Source organism: Apis cerana, linkage group LG4 (assembly GCF_029169275.1).
Source record: "Apis cerana isolate GH-2021 linkage group LG4, AcerK_1.0, whole genome shotgun sequence".
NCBI classification, from domain to species: domain Eukaryota; kingdom Metazoa; phylum Arthropoda; class Insecta; order Hymenoptera; family Apidae; genus Apis; species Apis cerana.
The window spans coordinates 7013572-7029240 of record NC_083855.1 but is presented as its reverse complement, the minus strand read 5'-3'; the positions used below and the strand labels follow the sequence as shown (position 1 = coordinate 7029240).

The following is a 15669-nucleotide window of genomic DNA, read 5'->3' as shown; positions in this document are numbered from 1 at the left end:
TTTTTGACATATATATATTATTTTATTCTACAATGTCAGCTTAAAGGAAAAGCTTCAAGAAAACTAAAGCTTAAGTTTCGAGGAAAAAATGGAATTCACATATTGGAGGAATTGAATCACAATTTTCTAAATGAATAAACGTGATTATACACCAATCCATTCATTAATTCATCAAAAACGTTGTCTAATTTCAAGTTACATTCAAATTATTTTCATCAAGAATATACACTTTATGGAACGATTGCATGAAATAATTATCGCACATTGATAACGTATGACATATAACAATTATTTCCTACATTAATGTTTTAAATTACAAGGCCCAAAGTGATCAATTGGAAATATGCATAGGCATAAATTTGACGCCTATTTTACATGTCAAATTATGTGCACGAGCATCATTTACATGTTCGATGAGGTGTTGATGCGATTTATAATACAATCGTATTCTCTATAATCGTAGTTTAAATAACGAGTTTAAATTCATAAAAGCTAACGAATAATCCCAGTAAACCGTTCATTAATTAATTTGTACAGATATCGAGACACTTATCGAATTATTACTATATATTAAATGCAAATCATTCTTCCTTCTTTTCTTTTTTCTTTTTTTTTTTCATTCGTCGTGTTTACGTTAAATTGAAATAATTGGATCGTTTAATAAGAAAACATTGGCCAATCTTCCGAAGGAAATTTAATAAGAGAAGGGATCCTTCTTCGTTCCACAATTTATTTTGACTGTTTGCATTAGCTCAAGATTACTGAGATCGTATTGTTGAAACATTGACACTCTATTGAGTAAATAGTGTCTTAGAGCGAAGCTCGTTTATTAAAAAAAAAAATATCATATTTACATTTTCGAAACGAAAGTTTTTTTTCAAATAAATTCGAAATTTTAAATTCAAATTACGAATGATAAATTTTTGTATCGATCGTGTTTAATTTTTGTATAAAATAATGTGATAAAGATGGAATAGCGAATCATGGTCAACGTAATTACGCTTTTTAATTAATGAACTTCTAATTGGTGAGATTAATAAACGGAGATGTTGAAATTAGTTAAAAGTTCAGGAGTATAGTAACATTGGGAATTAAGTTTAAATTAAATTTTATAGTTTATTAAGTTTATACGAAATTAATTAACGAAGTGTAGCAAATGTTATTTAAAATTCCCAATTGTTAGGAAAAAAAAGGAAATATTGTTGTTTAAATTATAATTCTGTCGAATTTTATTTATCGTGAGGATATCAAGGGGCAACGAAATTGGAATGCGTAACATATGCACTAAAATTCACTGCAATACACTTTGCTTCATCCATATTTGTGCCAAAGAAAAATGGCCCTTCTATATTCCCTTTCATTCTTTTTCTCCACTGTCAGCATTCCATACGAACATACGAAACGAAGTTACGGGAAAACAATATTTTACCAGTGTCCATACATAACCTGAAAACACCCTATCGTTTCATTTATAGCAGTATCCGCGATATAGTGAGATTCTAAATTAAAGCATCAAGTACAGAGACACCGAGTGATACATTGATATACAGGACAATACGTAGCATTTTATCTTTTTCAATCTTTTAACCAATAACATCATACATTCGTGGAACAGATTCGATGAAGATTAGATCTAGCAAAAATTTGGATTTCAAATTTCAAATTTTTATTAATTCTCTTCTCATTAATGTCATTATTATAGTGTGTATTTCTTAAATTTTTGTTAATTCTTTAATTTTGATTTTTTTTTCTTTTTTGAATAATTAATAATTCGTTAAGGATCTGTTAATAATAATAATCATGATCAATGATCAAGAGATCAAATGATTCAACATATGCAATGATTAGTAATCTTGACGTATGCGGGTCAGAATCTAAAATCAATAGTACTTACTAGGATTAATTGCTAATCATGTTACAATGATTATTATCCAATGATCCGACTATACACATCTGATACATCTTATTAAAGTATAGTCAACTTGAATATGGTGGTACTACAAAGCATATGCGGGCAATCTAGTATCTTTCTGAGATCTCACAAGAAGATATTACAATCTTCCACTCTTCGCGTGGAATTTTTAGTTTAGATTATTTTTAATTGAAAATTATTTTTATGGAATATTATAATTATATATTTTTTTGAATCTTATTAATTCTACAGAATTAATAACACATTTATTTATTCTATTTATTTATTCTATCATGATAAAATTAGTAAAAAAAAAATAATATCTAACAAATATATATATATCATATATATATATATATATATATATATATATATATATATATATCAAATAAATATAGATTCAAGGAATAAGAAAATAAAATAAAATCGTAAATATATATTAAAAAGAAATTCCAAAAATAAAAGAAATAAATTCTAGGAACAAAAATTCAACACAGAAGCAATGAAAGAGAGATGAAAAATTTCAAAAAAACCAATAATAATCAAAAAGAAAAAAATAAATACTATTTTAAGAAAAATAAAATAAAACAAGTTCTCAAAAATTTCTCGAACAATCTTCAAAATTCCTACAATAGCCTACATCTCACGAAAGCCTATATACCAGAATTGTGAAAATGATGTACTCTATATTGGACACCAAGCTGTAAAGTGACCGATATGAAGATACATACATCGTGACATACTCCGATCCAAACACGACCTGCCAGTGTATACATCGTACTTATTAACGTCGCTACAACCACCCGTTTTAGATAAACGTGGCAAGAGCGTTATTAACAAGCGTTGATTGGTCACAGCCGGACGGTCTGTCATCGATCTGGCATCAGAAAATGATTCGACGTTATCTCTCCTGCACGACAGCTTCCAGTTTCAGATGACAGGGCGGCTCGTAACGAACAGGTTTAATCAGTATCAGGAATATCCTGTGGGTTTGTGTGTCGTGTCCGTACTTTAAATCCGGCGCATCACTATCCCCGCAAGCGCGTTTCGAATGTAGGAAGCACAGGCAGGCAATTATAGGATTATTCCTATTGAATTTCCCAGGAGGTTTGAAAAGAGAACGGAAAGAATTCGAACGGTTTACCAGTTCTTTTCTTTCGTTCTATATTTATATTTTTTGTTTCCTTTTTCTCTCTCTCTTTCTCTTCCTCTCTTTTTCTTTTGAAAAAGAGTTCAGATGCTGGTGTACAACGTGTACACTGCAACGTTTTGTTTAAATCGTGGCCATTGTTGAGGACGCGTAGCAATTTCGTGGCGGGAGAATTTGAATGTATGTCGCCTCTTTTGGCTTTGCTCGTTGTACAAAAAAGGTAAATTGAAACTGGGTCGAAATTAAATGAACGAGGATTGTATTGTTTTCAAGGCAACTTGGAATTGGAATGGAATTTTTTTATTATTTTATCGTGTGGAAGATGAAGAGAAGGATTTAGAAGGATGTATTGCGCGATTTTATTATTTTATTATATATTTATTATTTGATATATCTGTAAATATTGAGATGATTAAGAATATGATATTTTATAAGGTGCGGAGAGAGATTTTTTTTCAGTTATCATCACGAAACTTCACGCAAAATGAAATAATTTTGAAAAATGGAGATTTAAAAAATTAAAATTAAAATAGTTCGTGTCTATTTTCATTTTTCTTTTCAATAATTTAATAAAACTGTGCTCGCGCTATACAATATTTATATCAATTGTTGCAATGAAATAGTGTACGAGAACAATTTGTTTCTATTTTATTATTTTAAATTGATCTTTTCAATTTGTTTAATATACTCTTCATTTAAATGACTCTTATATTTTTTTTTATTTGCTTGCATTGATCAGGTTATATTTTGGGAATTGCAGAGCTTTGTGAGAAACTCTAGTTTCAGAACATTTTGCTTAACCATTCTCATTGACCGTTTGACTGTAACACGATTAAGGGACAAAATTTCAAAGCTCCTTAACGCGATCGTATTATGTTTTACTGAAACCATGAATTGGAAAATAAACTTAGGCGTGCACAAGTAACTTCTACATTAGCTAATAACAGATTAGAAATACAGATCCATTACACGTCTTGTTTATCGAGCGTTAAAATCTTTTCTCGTTGCTATATATCCCGTTATTAATTACTTTTATCAAAAAAAGAACGAGATATATTCACTCTGATAATTTCTTCTAATTTGTAATTACACTATTGGATTAATTTCTGCTTTCACTTTGCCATTTATATCTTGAATTCTAAAAATGTAAAATATCTTGTACATTTACAAATATCTGCAATAATTCTGTGCATTCATCCCCAAACATTTTCTAATTTTCTAAATCTCTGAACATTTCAAAACATATTCAAACATCTTCAAACGACTTGCAACAATCTCCTACCTCAAAATATCAAAAAGAAAACTCCAAAAATAATTTTTAACTATTCAAAAAATATCGCCAACACAACTCATCCAAACGCCAAACAAATCTCGAGCACCGTGTACCAAATTATTCATTTTCTGCCGCGTTTCCATTCCAACGAAATCACCCTTTTGCCGCTGTCTGGTTGCAGAACGTATGTGTGTGTGGAAAGAGAGAGACAGTGGTGGAGAGTGGAGAGAGCGCGTGTGAGAGAGATTTAAGGCGGGCCGTAATAATTTTGAATTCGGTTAACCCCGACTCTGACACCGGGACAAGCTTCTCCGCCCTACTTCGCGAACGAGCACCCGGTTTTCCTTGCAACGTCGGCCTGCCCTCTCTGGAACTGCTGCACGCCGAGATAACCGCAATGAATCATCGCCCCGATAACCAGACACGCTCATTCGTGGAACGTTCACTCGCGACCCGTATCGTATCGCGACACGGGCCCAAATTCGTGGGAACGTTCCCTCGCCACCGACTTTGTCAAGATTCGGCGGAACTGGACACCGATTTGTAAGTCAGCGTTAAATAATGGTGTGATTCGGTAGAGGTATATAGATTGAGAGCGTTAATCACGTTAAGGGAGACAAAATTTCAACGATATTCTTCATTGGGGGTGATAAATCTTATTGGGTCTACAGATGGAAGTGATTTCGAGAAGGTTTCATTTCTCTGAAATCAATCGAAGGATTTATTAATATCTCTTATTAGAAACGATTGACAAATATAATTTATTTCGTATGTTTTTATATTTTTGTTTTATCATTGTGGTTTTTAATAGCTTAAGAAAAAGGATCTCCAATATGTGATAATTTATTATATTGATACGTAAGAGAGGAAAATTATATTTGGAAATAGATTTTGTAAATTCGTCCAAGAATATGATAAGTTGATTCCTATAATTCGCGTATAAATATATTTTGTTTTATGTCTAGGTCACAAATTATTATGGCAACATCGAATTTGAACTTGGATAAGATTGGAATGTAAATTAATTTCAGTCTTCGCACGATTGTTATTGTATCGCAAGTTATATCGAGGTCGATGCACACATACATGTATTCTCAATCAGTCGAGTTTATATTCAGAATTTATATGTACGTTCTGGCATACAATTCTTGTCGAAGTCAGACTCGAATATAAATGTAGTATCTAATATATTCGATATTTTTATACCAATATTGAAAATATTTTCGTACGTTTTTTTTTCTTTTCTAATAAATTTTTATATCGTCGTTGATTCTAGAAGTTAAAAAAGTGCATTTTTGAGAGTGAACCATAAAAATCAATATTCGATGACTTTAATGTAATAATAACAAGTGAATAAGTGTGATCCATGATTTTCTGGTACAAGAATTATTATAATAAACACGGGACAAATCGGTTAGTAACGTTGAAATAAATCTTTCCTTCTAACTTGTGAAGACGTGCTGCGACATAAATCAGTGGAAAGCTGTGAAACTGGTAAAAGACTCGAACGATAAAACTTTTCCGTCGAGTTACTTCGCTTTCGTCCGAGATTAATAATATACGGGATGTGAACACGGCTTAAGCGTCCCTGTTTTAATTAAATTGAAATCCGCAATGAAGTCTATTAGACTCTCTATTTAAAAGAGTCTGAACATGATAAAAGAAGCATTATTAATGTCTGACAAGATACTAAAGGTACTCTGATAGAGAGTAATTCAATGATAAATAATAAAAATAATGCGTTTCGTAATTCTATTTCGGAAATCTCTTGGTTAAATACTATGATAAATGAAATATATATATATAAATGTACAGAATGATAAAAAAAATATATAAATATAAATTTGTCTATTATTTTTCAATGGATATTTCATTCAGTATTTAAATAAGAAATGTATGTATTAATTTTACATATAATGTATGTGTTGTGTGTTGTTGAAATTGAAAATACTTTCATAATGAAAAATATTTATTAATGCATCATTTATGCTACATTAATGTAAACGATGTATGTATAAAGATTGTGTTAATATCGACGAATTAATGAAATAATTAAGGGATTACCAAAACAAAATATTTTTTAAATTATAAAAAAAACCAAGAAATTTTATCTTTCGAAATTTGTAATCTGATGCTGTCAAGAATTTCGATCGAATCTTCGAATAATTCTCTATTGTTCTCCACAATTAATTGAGAGATCATATCCATTCTACATAGATTACGCGATGTTAACTATGCCGGAGAATTTCGTTTGGATTAATTCCATGCATAACAGAATCTTCTAGTAATTCTATCGGCCTTCCATACTTGTGTCCATTTACTCTCATTTCTTGAAGTAATAATAGGGAGAAGAGAGAAGGAGATAATTAATATTTTAAATAAATAATTTATTCAATGTATAAAAAAGTAATTTCAGAATACTTCATAGAAATTAACGTACGTAAAGTGTGAACAATGAATATCTGGAACAACAAAATCACTATTGACTGTTGAACACACATAGTTTGTATACAGATTTTGATGAACAGAAAATTAAAAAATTAAAATATAGTACATCGTTGACGACATCACCAGAAGACACGTTCAAAAAAATTCATGAAATTCATTTTTTTCTACTTGTCCAGTGCATTTTATCTCATATCAGAAATATTATCATACAAAGTATTAAAAAATCACGAATAATTAATATTAATTCATAAAGATTATATTATATATCTAAATATTTTATTAATTAAATCTTTTAAACTATCAAACTTTTTAAACACCTTTGATAAAATTAACATTTTAGTTTTTATCTATTTATTCTATTCTATTTTGTTTTCTACACGTATTCGTCACGTTTCTTGCCTCCACTTTTCGCAAATAATCCACAACGAAGAGAACGAAAAAAAAAAATCTCACAAACTAAGCAAAAAAAAAAAAAAGCATGCTTCAAATGCAATACCACTCTTAAATCAAACCACGAAGAATATACCACTCACCCATTTTTAAGAATTCGAAACTCAGCGCAACAAGCAGCGAAACAGAGCCAATAGAACTGGGGATATTCACCACACGCGACGAGAACTCTCAAAACTTCAACTCATTTCCCTCGAAATCCCATGAGGGTTCGCGTGTCGCTGCAGTGCATTCAAGCTTTATGCAAATTTCATCGTACGAATCCTCGCAGTTAGCGCGAGTTAATCAGGTCGTCCATTCTGTCCCGCGTTATTCATCGAGACATTTTGGAACGATCGTCTTGTTCAACGGCTACGCGCGCTCTTTGGAGCGGCCATTTTGCTAAGCGGGCTCGTTCCGCGTTGAAAAACGACCATTTTGTACGTAGGAAATGCGAGTATGGAGCAGGAAACGATGGGGAAAAAAGAATGGAAAAAAAGAAAATCGTTGGAGAAAAATGTAACGGGGATGGGAGAGCGTGTTCCCGTGTCGGGTTATTGTCGTAGGCGGTTAAGGGATGCGTTGAAATAACGCTTAATGGAACGAAACGTAATCTAATTTCCGATTCGAAAGGGTGAATGAGGATTTAACGTAGCGAAGGTTTTATTATAGTTAAGTAGAAGATATTATAATTCATGTATGCTTATTTTTGTTTACGATATTTTATAAATTGGACGTAAATTTTTACAGACTATTTCTATAAATTCATTTTTTGTATTATTCAAGTATAAATTCAAATTCGTAGCGTCTTATGTATTGTACGCATTCGAATTCTCCCTAAACTTTACAAACTTTAGAGAACATTGCATGAATGACGAGGATGAATGAAGACTTTGAAACGATCGCAAGAAAGTTTCAGTTATCATGACAGCAACTTGTTTCATGGAAATGTGTTTGGAAAAGTTATAAAGTAACAATTACTTGCCCCGATATAGTAGCTTTAATTATACGGAGAATTTCATTGAAGGAACTTGAAGAAAATTTAATATTATACTATTCTCGATTCTATATCTCAAGGCAATTATTGTATAAATTGTATAAATGCAACATACAAAATTTAATCCATTTACATTTTCATATTCCTAACAACCAATTATGTATACATTCAGCACGCGTAATTAAGATGAGAAGTTATTTTATATAATTAATTAATTTCACAAATTAGATATACGAAATCTCGATTCGTTCTCATGTCTCAAAATATCTTACATTCCCCTCGATGAATTAATTTACAAAATCTATCTCGCAAACATAATTATATATATATATTCATAATCGCAATTTCCAAACAGATAATCATCATGCATACACGTAATCTCTTGCTTCCAAATTTTATCTCCTCGTCAAAATTCAGACACCGCTCAGGGTCGCATTTGCCCGCCAATCCAACGAGAACGAAATAAGAGAATTAAGAAAGCGAGGAGGAGGGAAGAAAAGAAAGGAAAAACTTTAGAGCATGAAAAGAAGAATTGAGAGGGGGGGAGGTAAAAAGAACGACGGCACCTTCACTTTTCACACGGCGTCACACTCGTTATTTCATGCTCGTTAACCCCGGGCATCGGGCAGCGGCCAGTTCGTAGCCGCGTTGCTTTTTAATTAAAAATTCTAGCCGCCTGTAGACGGTAATTTGAATTCATAGGTAGCCGCCATTGTCTCGGGAAACGGCGCGTTCTCTGGCACTGGTTTTTTCTTTTTTTTTTTTCTTCTAAAAAAAACCAATGCACAAGAAGAAGACACACAGACGATAACGATAATTATCATCCCTTTAGGGAGGAGATATTTCTTTTCGCCTCGATTTGACCGAGAAATGTAAAATGCACGACCAATTTTTTTTTCTTTCTAAAAAGAAAAATTCCGCTAATGGAAAATATTGACCGTGAGATGGGGAACACATGGCTGAGTTTTTGCAAAAAAAAAAAAGAAATATCCTCGTGTAGTAAGTTATAATTCTGAATGAAATTGGAAAGTGAATGAATAAAAGGTGGATAAAGATGCGAAGGAAATGTTTGAAAATGATTTTAAAGAATAGAAAGCGAGCGAGGTCTCTTATCTTCCTGGTTTGACTTCCGGTTAGATAAGAGACAATTGTTGTCCTCGCAAATTTCGGTTGAAATTGCTGGGAAAATATTTGCAAGTCTTTGACGTCGTCGAGAAACGCGATAAGGGAAATATTCGTTTGGTTTGCTAAGATTCCGTTAATGTTATCTCGCCTAGAAATTTTCGCGAGGGTGGAATAAATAAATTTTGGCATGTTTTATTAAAAGAAAATTGTTTTTTTGTATTAAACTGTAAAAAAAATCTTTGTAATATGATGATAAAAATGCAATCACGTTGAAATTCAGTCATTTAAAAATGAAGGGAAGAAATTCAGAATAAGATCAAGCTGCACGAAGAGATTAACTTTTGTTTTAAAAAATTAATAAAAGTCGTATTTAAATGATAATTTTAATGAATACAATTTATAATGATACCAGCCATTCAAAACTATTCAAAAGTAATTTCTGGATCTATATAATCCTCGACAGTGTCTAATTTAACGAATATTCTATATTTTCTACCACATCACGGATAGCTTTAACCACATTCTGTGATTGTAAGTTGGTATTCTGCGCCAGATCCTTGATACTCTTCTGTGAAATATGACCGGAAATTATCTACATACATCTGCAAATGGGTCATACGCGATATACTAATACTAAAATTCAGAAAATGAAATCAGATTTCAATATCAAATTTCAAAAAAGAAATTAATAAATCTTATTTTATAATCCTACATTAAATGTATTAATTAATTGATTCTCTATTAATATATCACGTAACATAAAATATATGTATAAAATTTAATTTAAAATATTTTTACAGAAAAAATAAAATATAAATCAATGAAATGGAATAGCCAAAAATTAAAAAGAAAAATATCGAAAACTATTGATCAAAATTTATGTCCATGTCCATGTTTCAAAAATGCAAGTTTGTTTATTCATAGAAAAAAGTACAGTTGGGTTTACGAGTGCAACATAGTCGAGTTCTGTTCAGTTGTTGGAGCAGAGAGCATACTAGAAACGTGTGTAGAATGTTCAGTGAAATGTTTATTTGTACGGTATTATTTTGAAAATGATACAGAGGATTGCATTGTCACTGCATGTACACTCTACTTTAAAATACCTAATAAAAATGTATACATTATTCTTTCCTCGTATCGTTGACTTATTATTATTAATTAAATTATTAATATCTCAATATCTGATAAAAAAAAAAGAAAACTTAAACAAACATCACTTTTTTTCTCTCTCTTACGCGAGAAAAATCCGTTCTTTACAACTTTTCTTCGTCCATTAAATTGATTTTTTAGTAACGTTTCAAAATTACTTCAACTCATATATCATTGCTTCCCAACTTTTCTACGATACATTATTTCCAAACTTTGATAAATCACGTTTGAAAAATCAATTTTCCGCCCATGCACTTTCGATCGGCGACGAAACGAAAAATGTTCGTTCTGTGTACAAACTGAGGCCATTTCAACTTTTCTCGGAGCAAACATATCGGACCTGACCGTTCATCGATTGATTCACCTGGCGATTCGTTACATTTTGAATAATAATTTACCGATATTGTCGCAAATTCGATCGCAACTCGTTAACCGAACGATACAGCGCGGCGTAACTGTCGTGGTAAAACAACGAATAGATAGCGACACGTGAACGTTCGTTGTAATACCGACGACGGAGGGTTTACGTTGTTTCCGGAACGCTGGATTATCCGATTTCAATTCTCGATTAACGATCCTCTGCTCATAGAGCTCGTTTCTGGTATAATAAATTTCGATTGATTTCGAATGGAATGAAATTTGGAAATATTTGATTATTTTCTTTTGTCGATTATTTTTTAATTAATTAAGAAGATGATGAAAGAACGAATAAACATTTGGAGTAAATTTTTTCAACATTTTTTACTTATTTTAAATATCTTTTCTATGTTATGATTAAATTTTACTTCCATATTTCTTTCTTCCGAATTTTCTTTCCTTCAAACGTTGAACGTTTAAAGTGATTCCTGCGATAAAGTTCTAAGTTAAAAATCGAGTGGGTTGAACTTCAAAACTTTCAAATTTAACAAATTTTTCCCAAAAAAAAGGAGAAAGAATTTTAGCTCAGTTTCTACTTTCTTTTTCAACGGCGTTTGCGTCTTCGTGGAAATAACGTGTCTGAGGCAGGGTGCATTGCGGCTCTGTAATTGGACACCACTAATGCATCCCAACCTCGTTTGTCGAACGTGAAAGGAATGAAAAGGGAGGAAAGATCGAACAAGAAGTCTAAAAAATAGGAGGAACGGTGGAAAAGAAGGAAGGAAGAAAGGTAAAGGAAAATGGAAAAAATTGTAAATCGATACGGAAGTCGTTATTTGGTTTATTCGTTCATCCGATCTGTTTCCCTTTCGGCTCGATACTTCCTTTTCTTCTAGCGGATTTTTGCTCCCTCGTTTCATTCCGTATTTGCTGAATACTCCAATTTATATTTAATGATACGAGAGGAAACAAGAGATCGCAATTTTTGAAGTGAATCTCTAATTAATCAATTTTTACATTAAACCTTATAGTGTATGGTATCCTCGATAATGAGAATCAAGCGTGATTATTTTTACTCATCTAGAAAACTGTATTGAAATTAATTTTTTACTTCCATGAAACTGTAACTTCCATTTTATTTTAATTCACACAGACGTTATAAACTTTTCTTCGCTCAAGAAAATATTCCCAAATCTGCTCACCGATCCCCAACTGTCCCTTTCTTTAATTTCCAACCCATCACACTTTTGTTTCTAATCTAATCTCGCCACCTCTCATCTCTTCACGTTCAAGTTTCCTTCGCCTTTCGTCCATCATTCCCCTCCATCGCAACGGAAACCGCCACGAATTGGCGCGCACATTCAAGCCTCGTTCGCGTGCCTTTCATATTTCGTCCCCCATAACTTCTTCTTCCTCCTCTTCCTCCTTCTCCTCTCGCGTTGTCATCCGCCATCTCCTCCTTCGTTCGTAATTTCCTCGTTCGTTTTTGCGCTTCGTCATCTGGTCCTCGCGTATTTTCCTCCATCCTTCCGTTTCCAGCCCGTGCTCTTCTTATTTCTCTCATCTAACGCGGCCTCGGATTTCATATTATTTCCCGCGCCCCCCTTTTCCTCCGCCACCCCTTTGTCCCCCGTGGCCCATTATCCTTACCCCAACTCGTTCCTCCGATACGCAGCTCCCGTATACAGGGTGTCCCTTTGTTTTCTGGTTAAATTGTCTGTAGAGATATAATCAGGATTGGCTCAGAGATATTCACTTTGTGGAGGAGAGTGGATAAAAGTAGTGGTGGTATTTAAAAGAAATAAGGTGGATTGTACTCCCATGCAATAAATATTTATTTTACGGGAAAAGTAACGATGGTATTTGGAAGTAAAGAGTGGTTAAAGTTTCTTATTCTCGTCTCCGAAGGGATAATCAGATATACTATTTTTATTAGGGAAGAAAGTGGTAATAATGGTGGAAAATTAGAAACAAACAAATTAATTCGTTACTTCTTCTCTCTGAAATGAAGGTAAGAAAAGATGATAACGTGATTATTTCGTATAATCTATTATATTTTCTTCTTCTTTTTCTTTTTTTTTTACTACTTACTTTTTTGCTTTCTATCGAATTCACACAACATTTCTTTTTATCTAATTTTCATTTTTAACCTTTTCTACACTTTTGATCTGGAAAGCAAGAGCACCCTGTATAACGTCATTGTTTTCCCTTACTCAGTTTCCACGACGTTTCGCTTTCTCATTTCTCGCGTTTCATACCGGGATATCACCGCCCTCCGCGAAATTTGAGATCCGAGTATTGTGGAAATGGTCGTTAGACGTGTTACGGAGTCAAGTCTCGTGGGCGGAAGTTGCGCTCAGATTTTGGAGTATGTTAGGGATTAAGACGATTTCCAAAACGTGGAACGGATATGTATAATTAGCTTCCATGCTTCTGTATATATAATTCCTTATGGCTTTTTTTTCACGTTCTCTTTTCTTTCTTGCACGGAATGAAAATACTTTAGAAGTAGGAAAATATTTTTTTATGGAAGATTATTACAAAGAAGAATTTATTTAATTTTAATTACAGCAACTGTTACTTCCACGCGATTGTTTGTATGGACAAAATTATAATTTGTTAATCATCAACTCTTAAACGTGTCAATCAATTCCGTACAATTTTCATATTGAAGGATGTGGAAGGGAAGAAAAATACAACGAAATTGAATAAAGTCAATTTCACCTCGGTCCTCGAGATGAAATTGTATCACCAGACGTCCCTCAAAATCGTTCCCGGTAAGGCAGGGTGCAATTTTGCAGAAATTAGTTCTTCTTTGAAATGAGAAAGAAGCACGGAAGAAATTAAAAGGAACTGGCTGTGTGCACAATTTGACGCGGGAGAGCTGAGAGAAAGCGCCCCGAGCCGTGGTATCTCGAATTCATATTTCATCTTATCGCTAAATTGCCCGCTGTGTGTTCAATCTTTGCGCCTGAGCTTACTGCCCGTGACGGAGTTAAATGCCCCTTGCACCTTGCCGACTTTACACGATGATGCTTTGTCGATAAATTTTTCAGATCGCTCGTGTCGAAGAGAGAGGCGTTAATGTTGTATAAAATAAAGAAAAAGCTCGGAATTTTACGAAATGTCGAAATAACAGCGAATATCAAATTATCTCAATCGAGAGAGTTTATTTATCAACAGCACGAATAAAATATAATCCTGGATTTTGCCGAAACGTCGAAAAAGTAGACAGTTTGTTCCATTATTTTCACAGAATTACGAATCAAAATAGAGTTTTATTTATTTTAAACAGGGACATTTCGGTCTCGGTAAAATTTTGTGAAAACTGTAGAAAATTGACCAGATGACGTGTATAAACAAAAAAAAAATTGAAAACTGAATTACATCCATTACGACGAAATCAGATTACGTAGAATCAAAAAAAAAATAAACGGATCTCCCCATACAAGAAGTAAAATCAAAAATAAAAAATAGGCTTTATTGGCAAAATCCAAAATATAAAAACCATCCCGACAATGAAACATCCGTTACAATCGAAAATTAAGAAATTTTAATCACAGCCAGTAACGAAACAATCAAAATTGAATACACATCGATTAACCAACCCTAAAAACCCTATTTAAAAATCTTCTAATCTTTCGATTATTGTAGCAACAGCACTGAACTTCCTGTTTCCTGAGTTGCTTCGAGCTGCCCGCCTTATCGTCACTGTTCTTCCGTCACTGTGACCACGGTTCTCCGTTCCTTCGTCGAGGTCAAACTCACAAGTTCGTCGTTGCCCCTCTCCAAGATTCACCGGCTCGAGATAGCGGGGCCGATCCTCGATTGCTTCGAAGTGTCATTGCGAGCCGGCTGCTTCCAGATCTTCGACAAAGCGCGATAATCCAAAGTTTCGTTAGGAGTTCGAGGACATCGGGCCGGAACGTGGAGGACACTCGGACGAGGGAAAGATGAAACTGGCGAGAGAGAGAGGGGTGAAGCGAGACGACACGCAGGAATCGAATATCTATTATTCTGGAGGCTGAAGACGATGAAACGTCGCCGAAGAGGATGTGGATCCCGAGGTGGTGCTCGAAAGTTCCCCTCGTTCTTTTCGATCCCCGGCGAAACTGTGAAAGAGCGGATCTTTTCGATCGTTCGATTCATTTCGGTGAACTTTGGTGAGCAAACGATTCGATTCTTCTTATATCCCGCCGGATGGAACGGATGATCGATGGAGGAATGATGATGAGACGATAAAGCAAGGGAGTAATTTTAGAAATATATTTGAAATTTGTGTTGGAACGTCAGAATTGAAAAATTATCTTTGCAAGGGTGATTCCCTTGAAAATTTATGAAATAAATTTTAGCGATGTGATTTAGTGAGAATTTTTTTTTTTACGTATTGATAAAGGTAAGATTTTAAGATTATGTGGAAATCGTGGACAATGTTATTTTAAAAACAAATCGATGGTAAGGTTTTTAATTTTTATATTCCTTAAAATAGAGAATAATTTTGACATTTGAGTAAATTGTGAATCTTATTACGGAATGTGAACATATATTAGAGGAAGGGATCTTTCATTTATCGGGGCAAAGAAGGATTATTGTATGCGAAAAGGGAGAAAATTGAATGTGTTAAGTTGATAGGTAACGTGACATTAAAAAGAGATCACCAACCCCTCTGATTTCCCTGGAAATTTCCATTCTTCTCGAATATAATATATAAAGAGACTGAAAGTAGGTGTCATTTGTCTGCTCAAAGATGTGACAACTTTTTTCGAGCTCGAACTCCTTTTTTTTACATAAATTCGAATAATATTTTCATCGCGAATACGAATTTATTC

At 33.3% G+C, this 15669-nt stretch overlaps 1 protein-coding gene and 2 long non-coding RNA genes across 3 annotated transcripts in view; 2 read left to right on the top strand and 1 right to left on the bottom strand.

The window, feature by feature from the left end:
- LOC107995627 (uncharacterized) overlaps window positions 1–15204 on the top strand; it is a 143771-nt gene extending 128567 nt beyond the window's left edge. The window contains exon 5 of the long non-coding RNA XR_001765597.3: window positions 14495–15204. This is a non-coding gene — a long non-coding RNA (uncharacterized LOC107995627). The remainder of the gene's footprint in view (window positions 1–14494) is intronic.
- On the top strand, window positions 2493–10465 carry LOC133666017 (uncharacterized). Its single transcript, XR_009829526.1, has 2 exons — window positions 2493–4878; window positions 5301–10465. It is a non-coding gene; the product is annotated as an uncharacterized LOC133666017 (long non-coding RNA).
- Window positions 12468–15669, bottom strand: part of LOC107995625 (uncharacterized) — a 72608-nt gene continuing 69406 nt past the window's right edge. Inside the window, exon 5 of the mRNA XM_017053252.3 lies at window positions 12468–12557. Within this exon, the coding sequence (XP_016908741.1) occupies window positions 12549–12557 (9 nt within the window). The 3' untranslated portion in view covers window positions 12468–12548. The remainder of the gene's footprint in view (window positions 12558–15669) is intronic.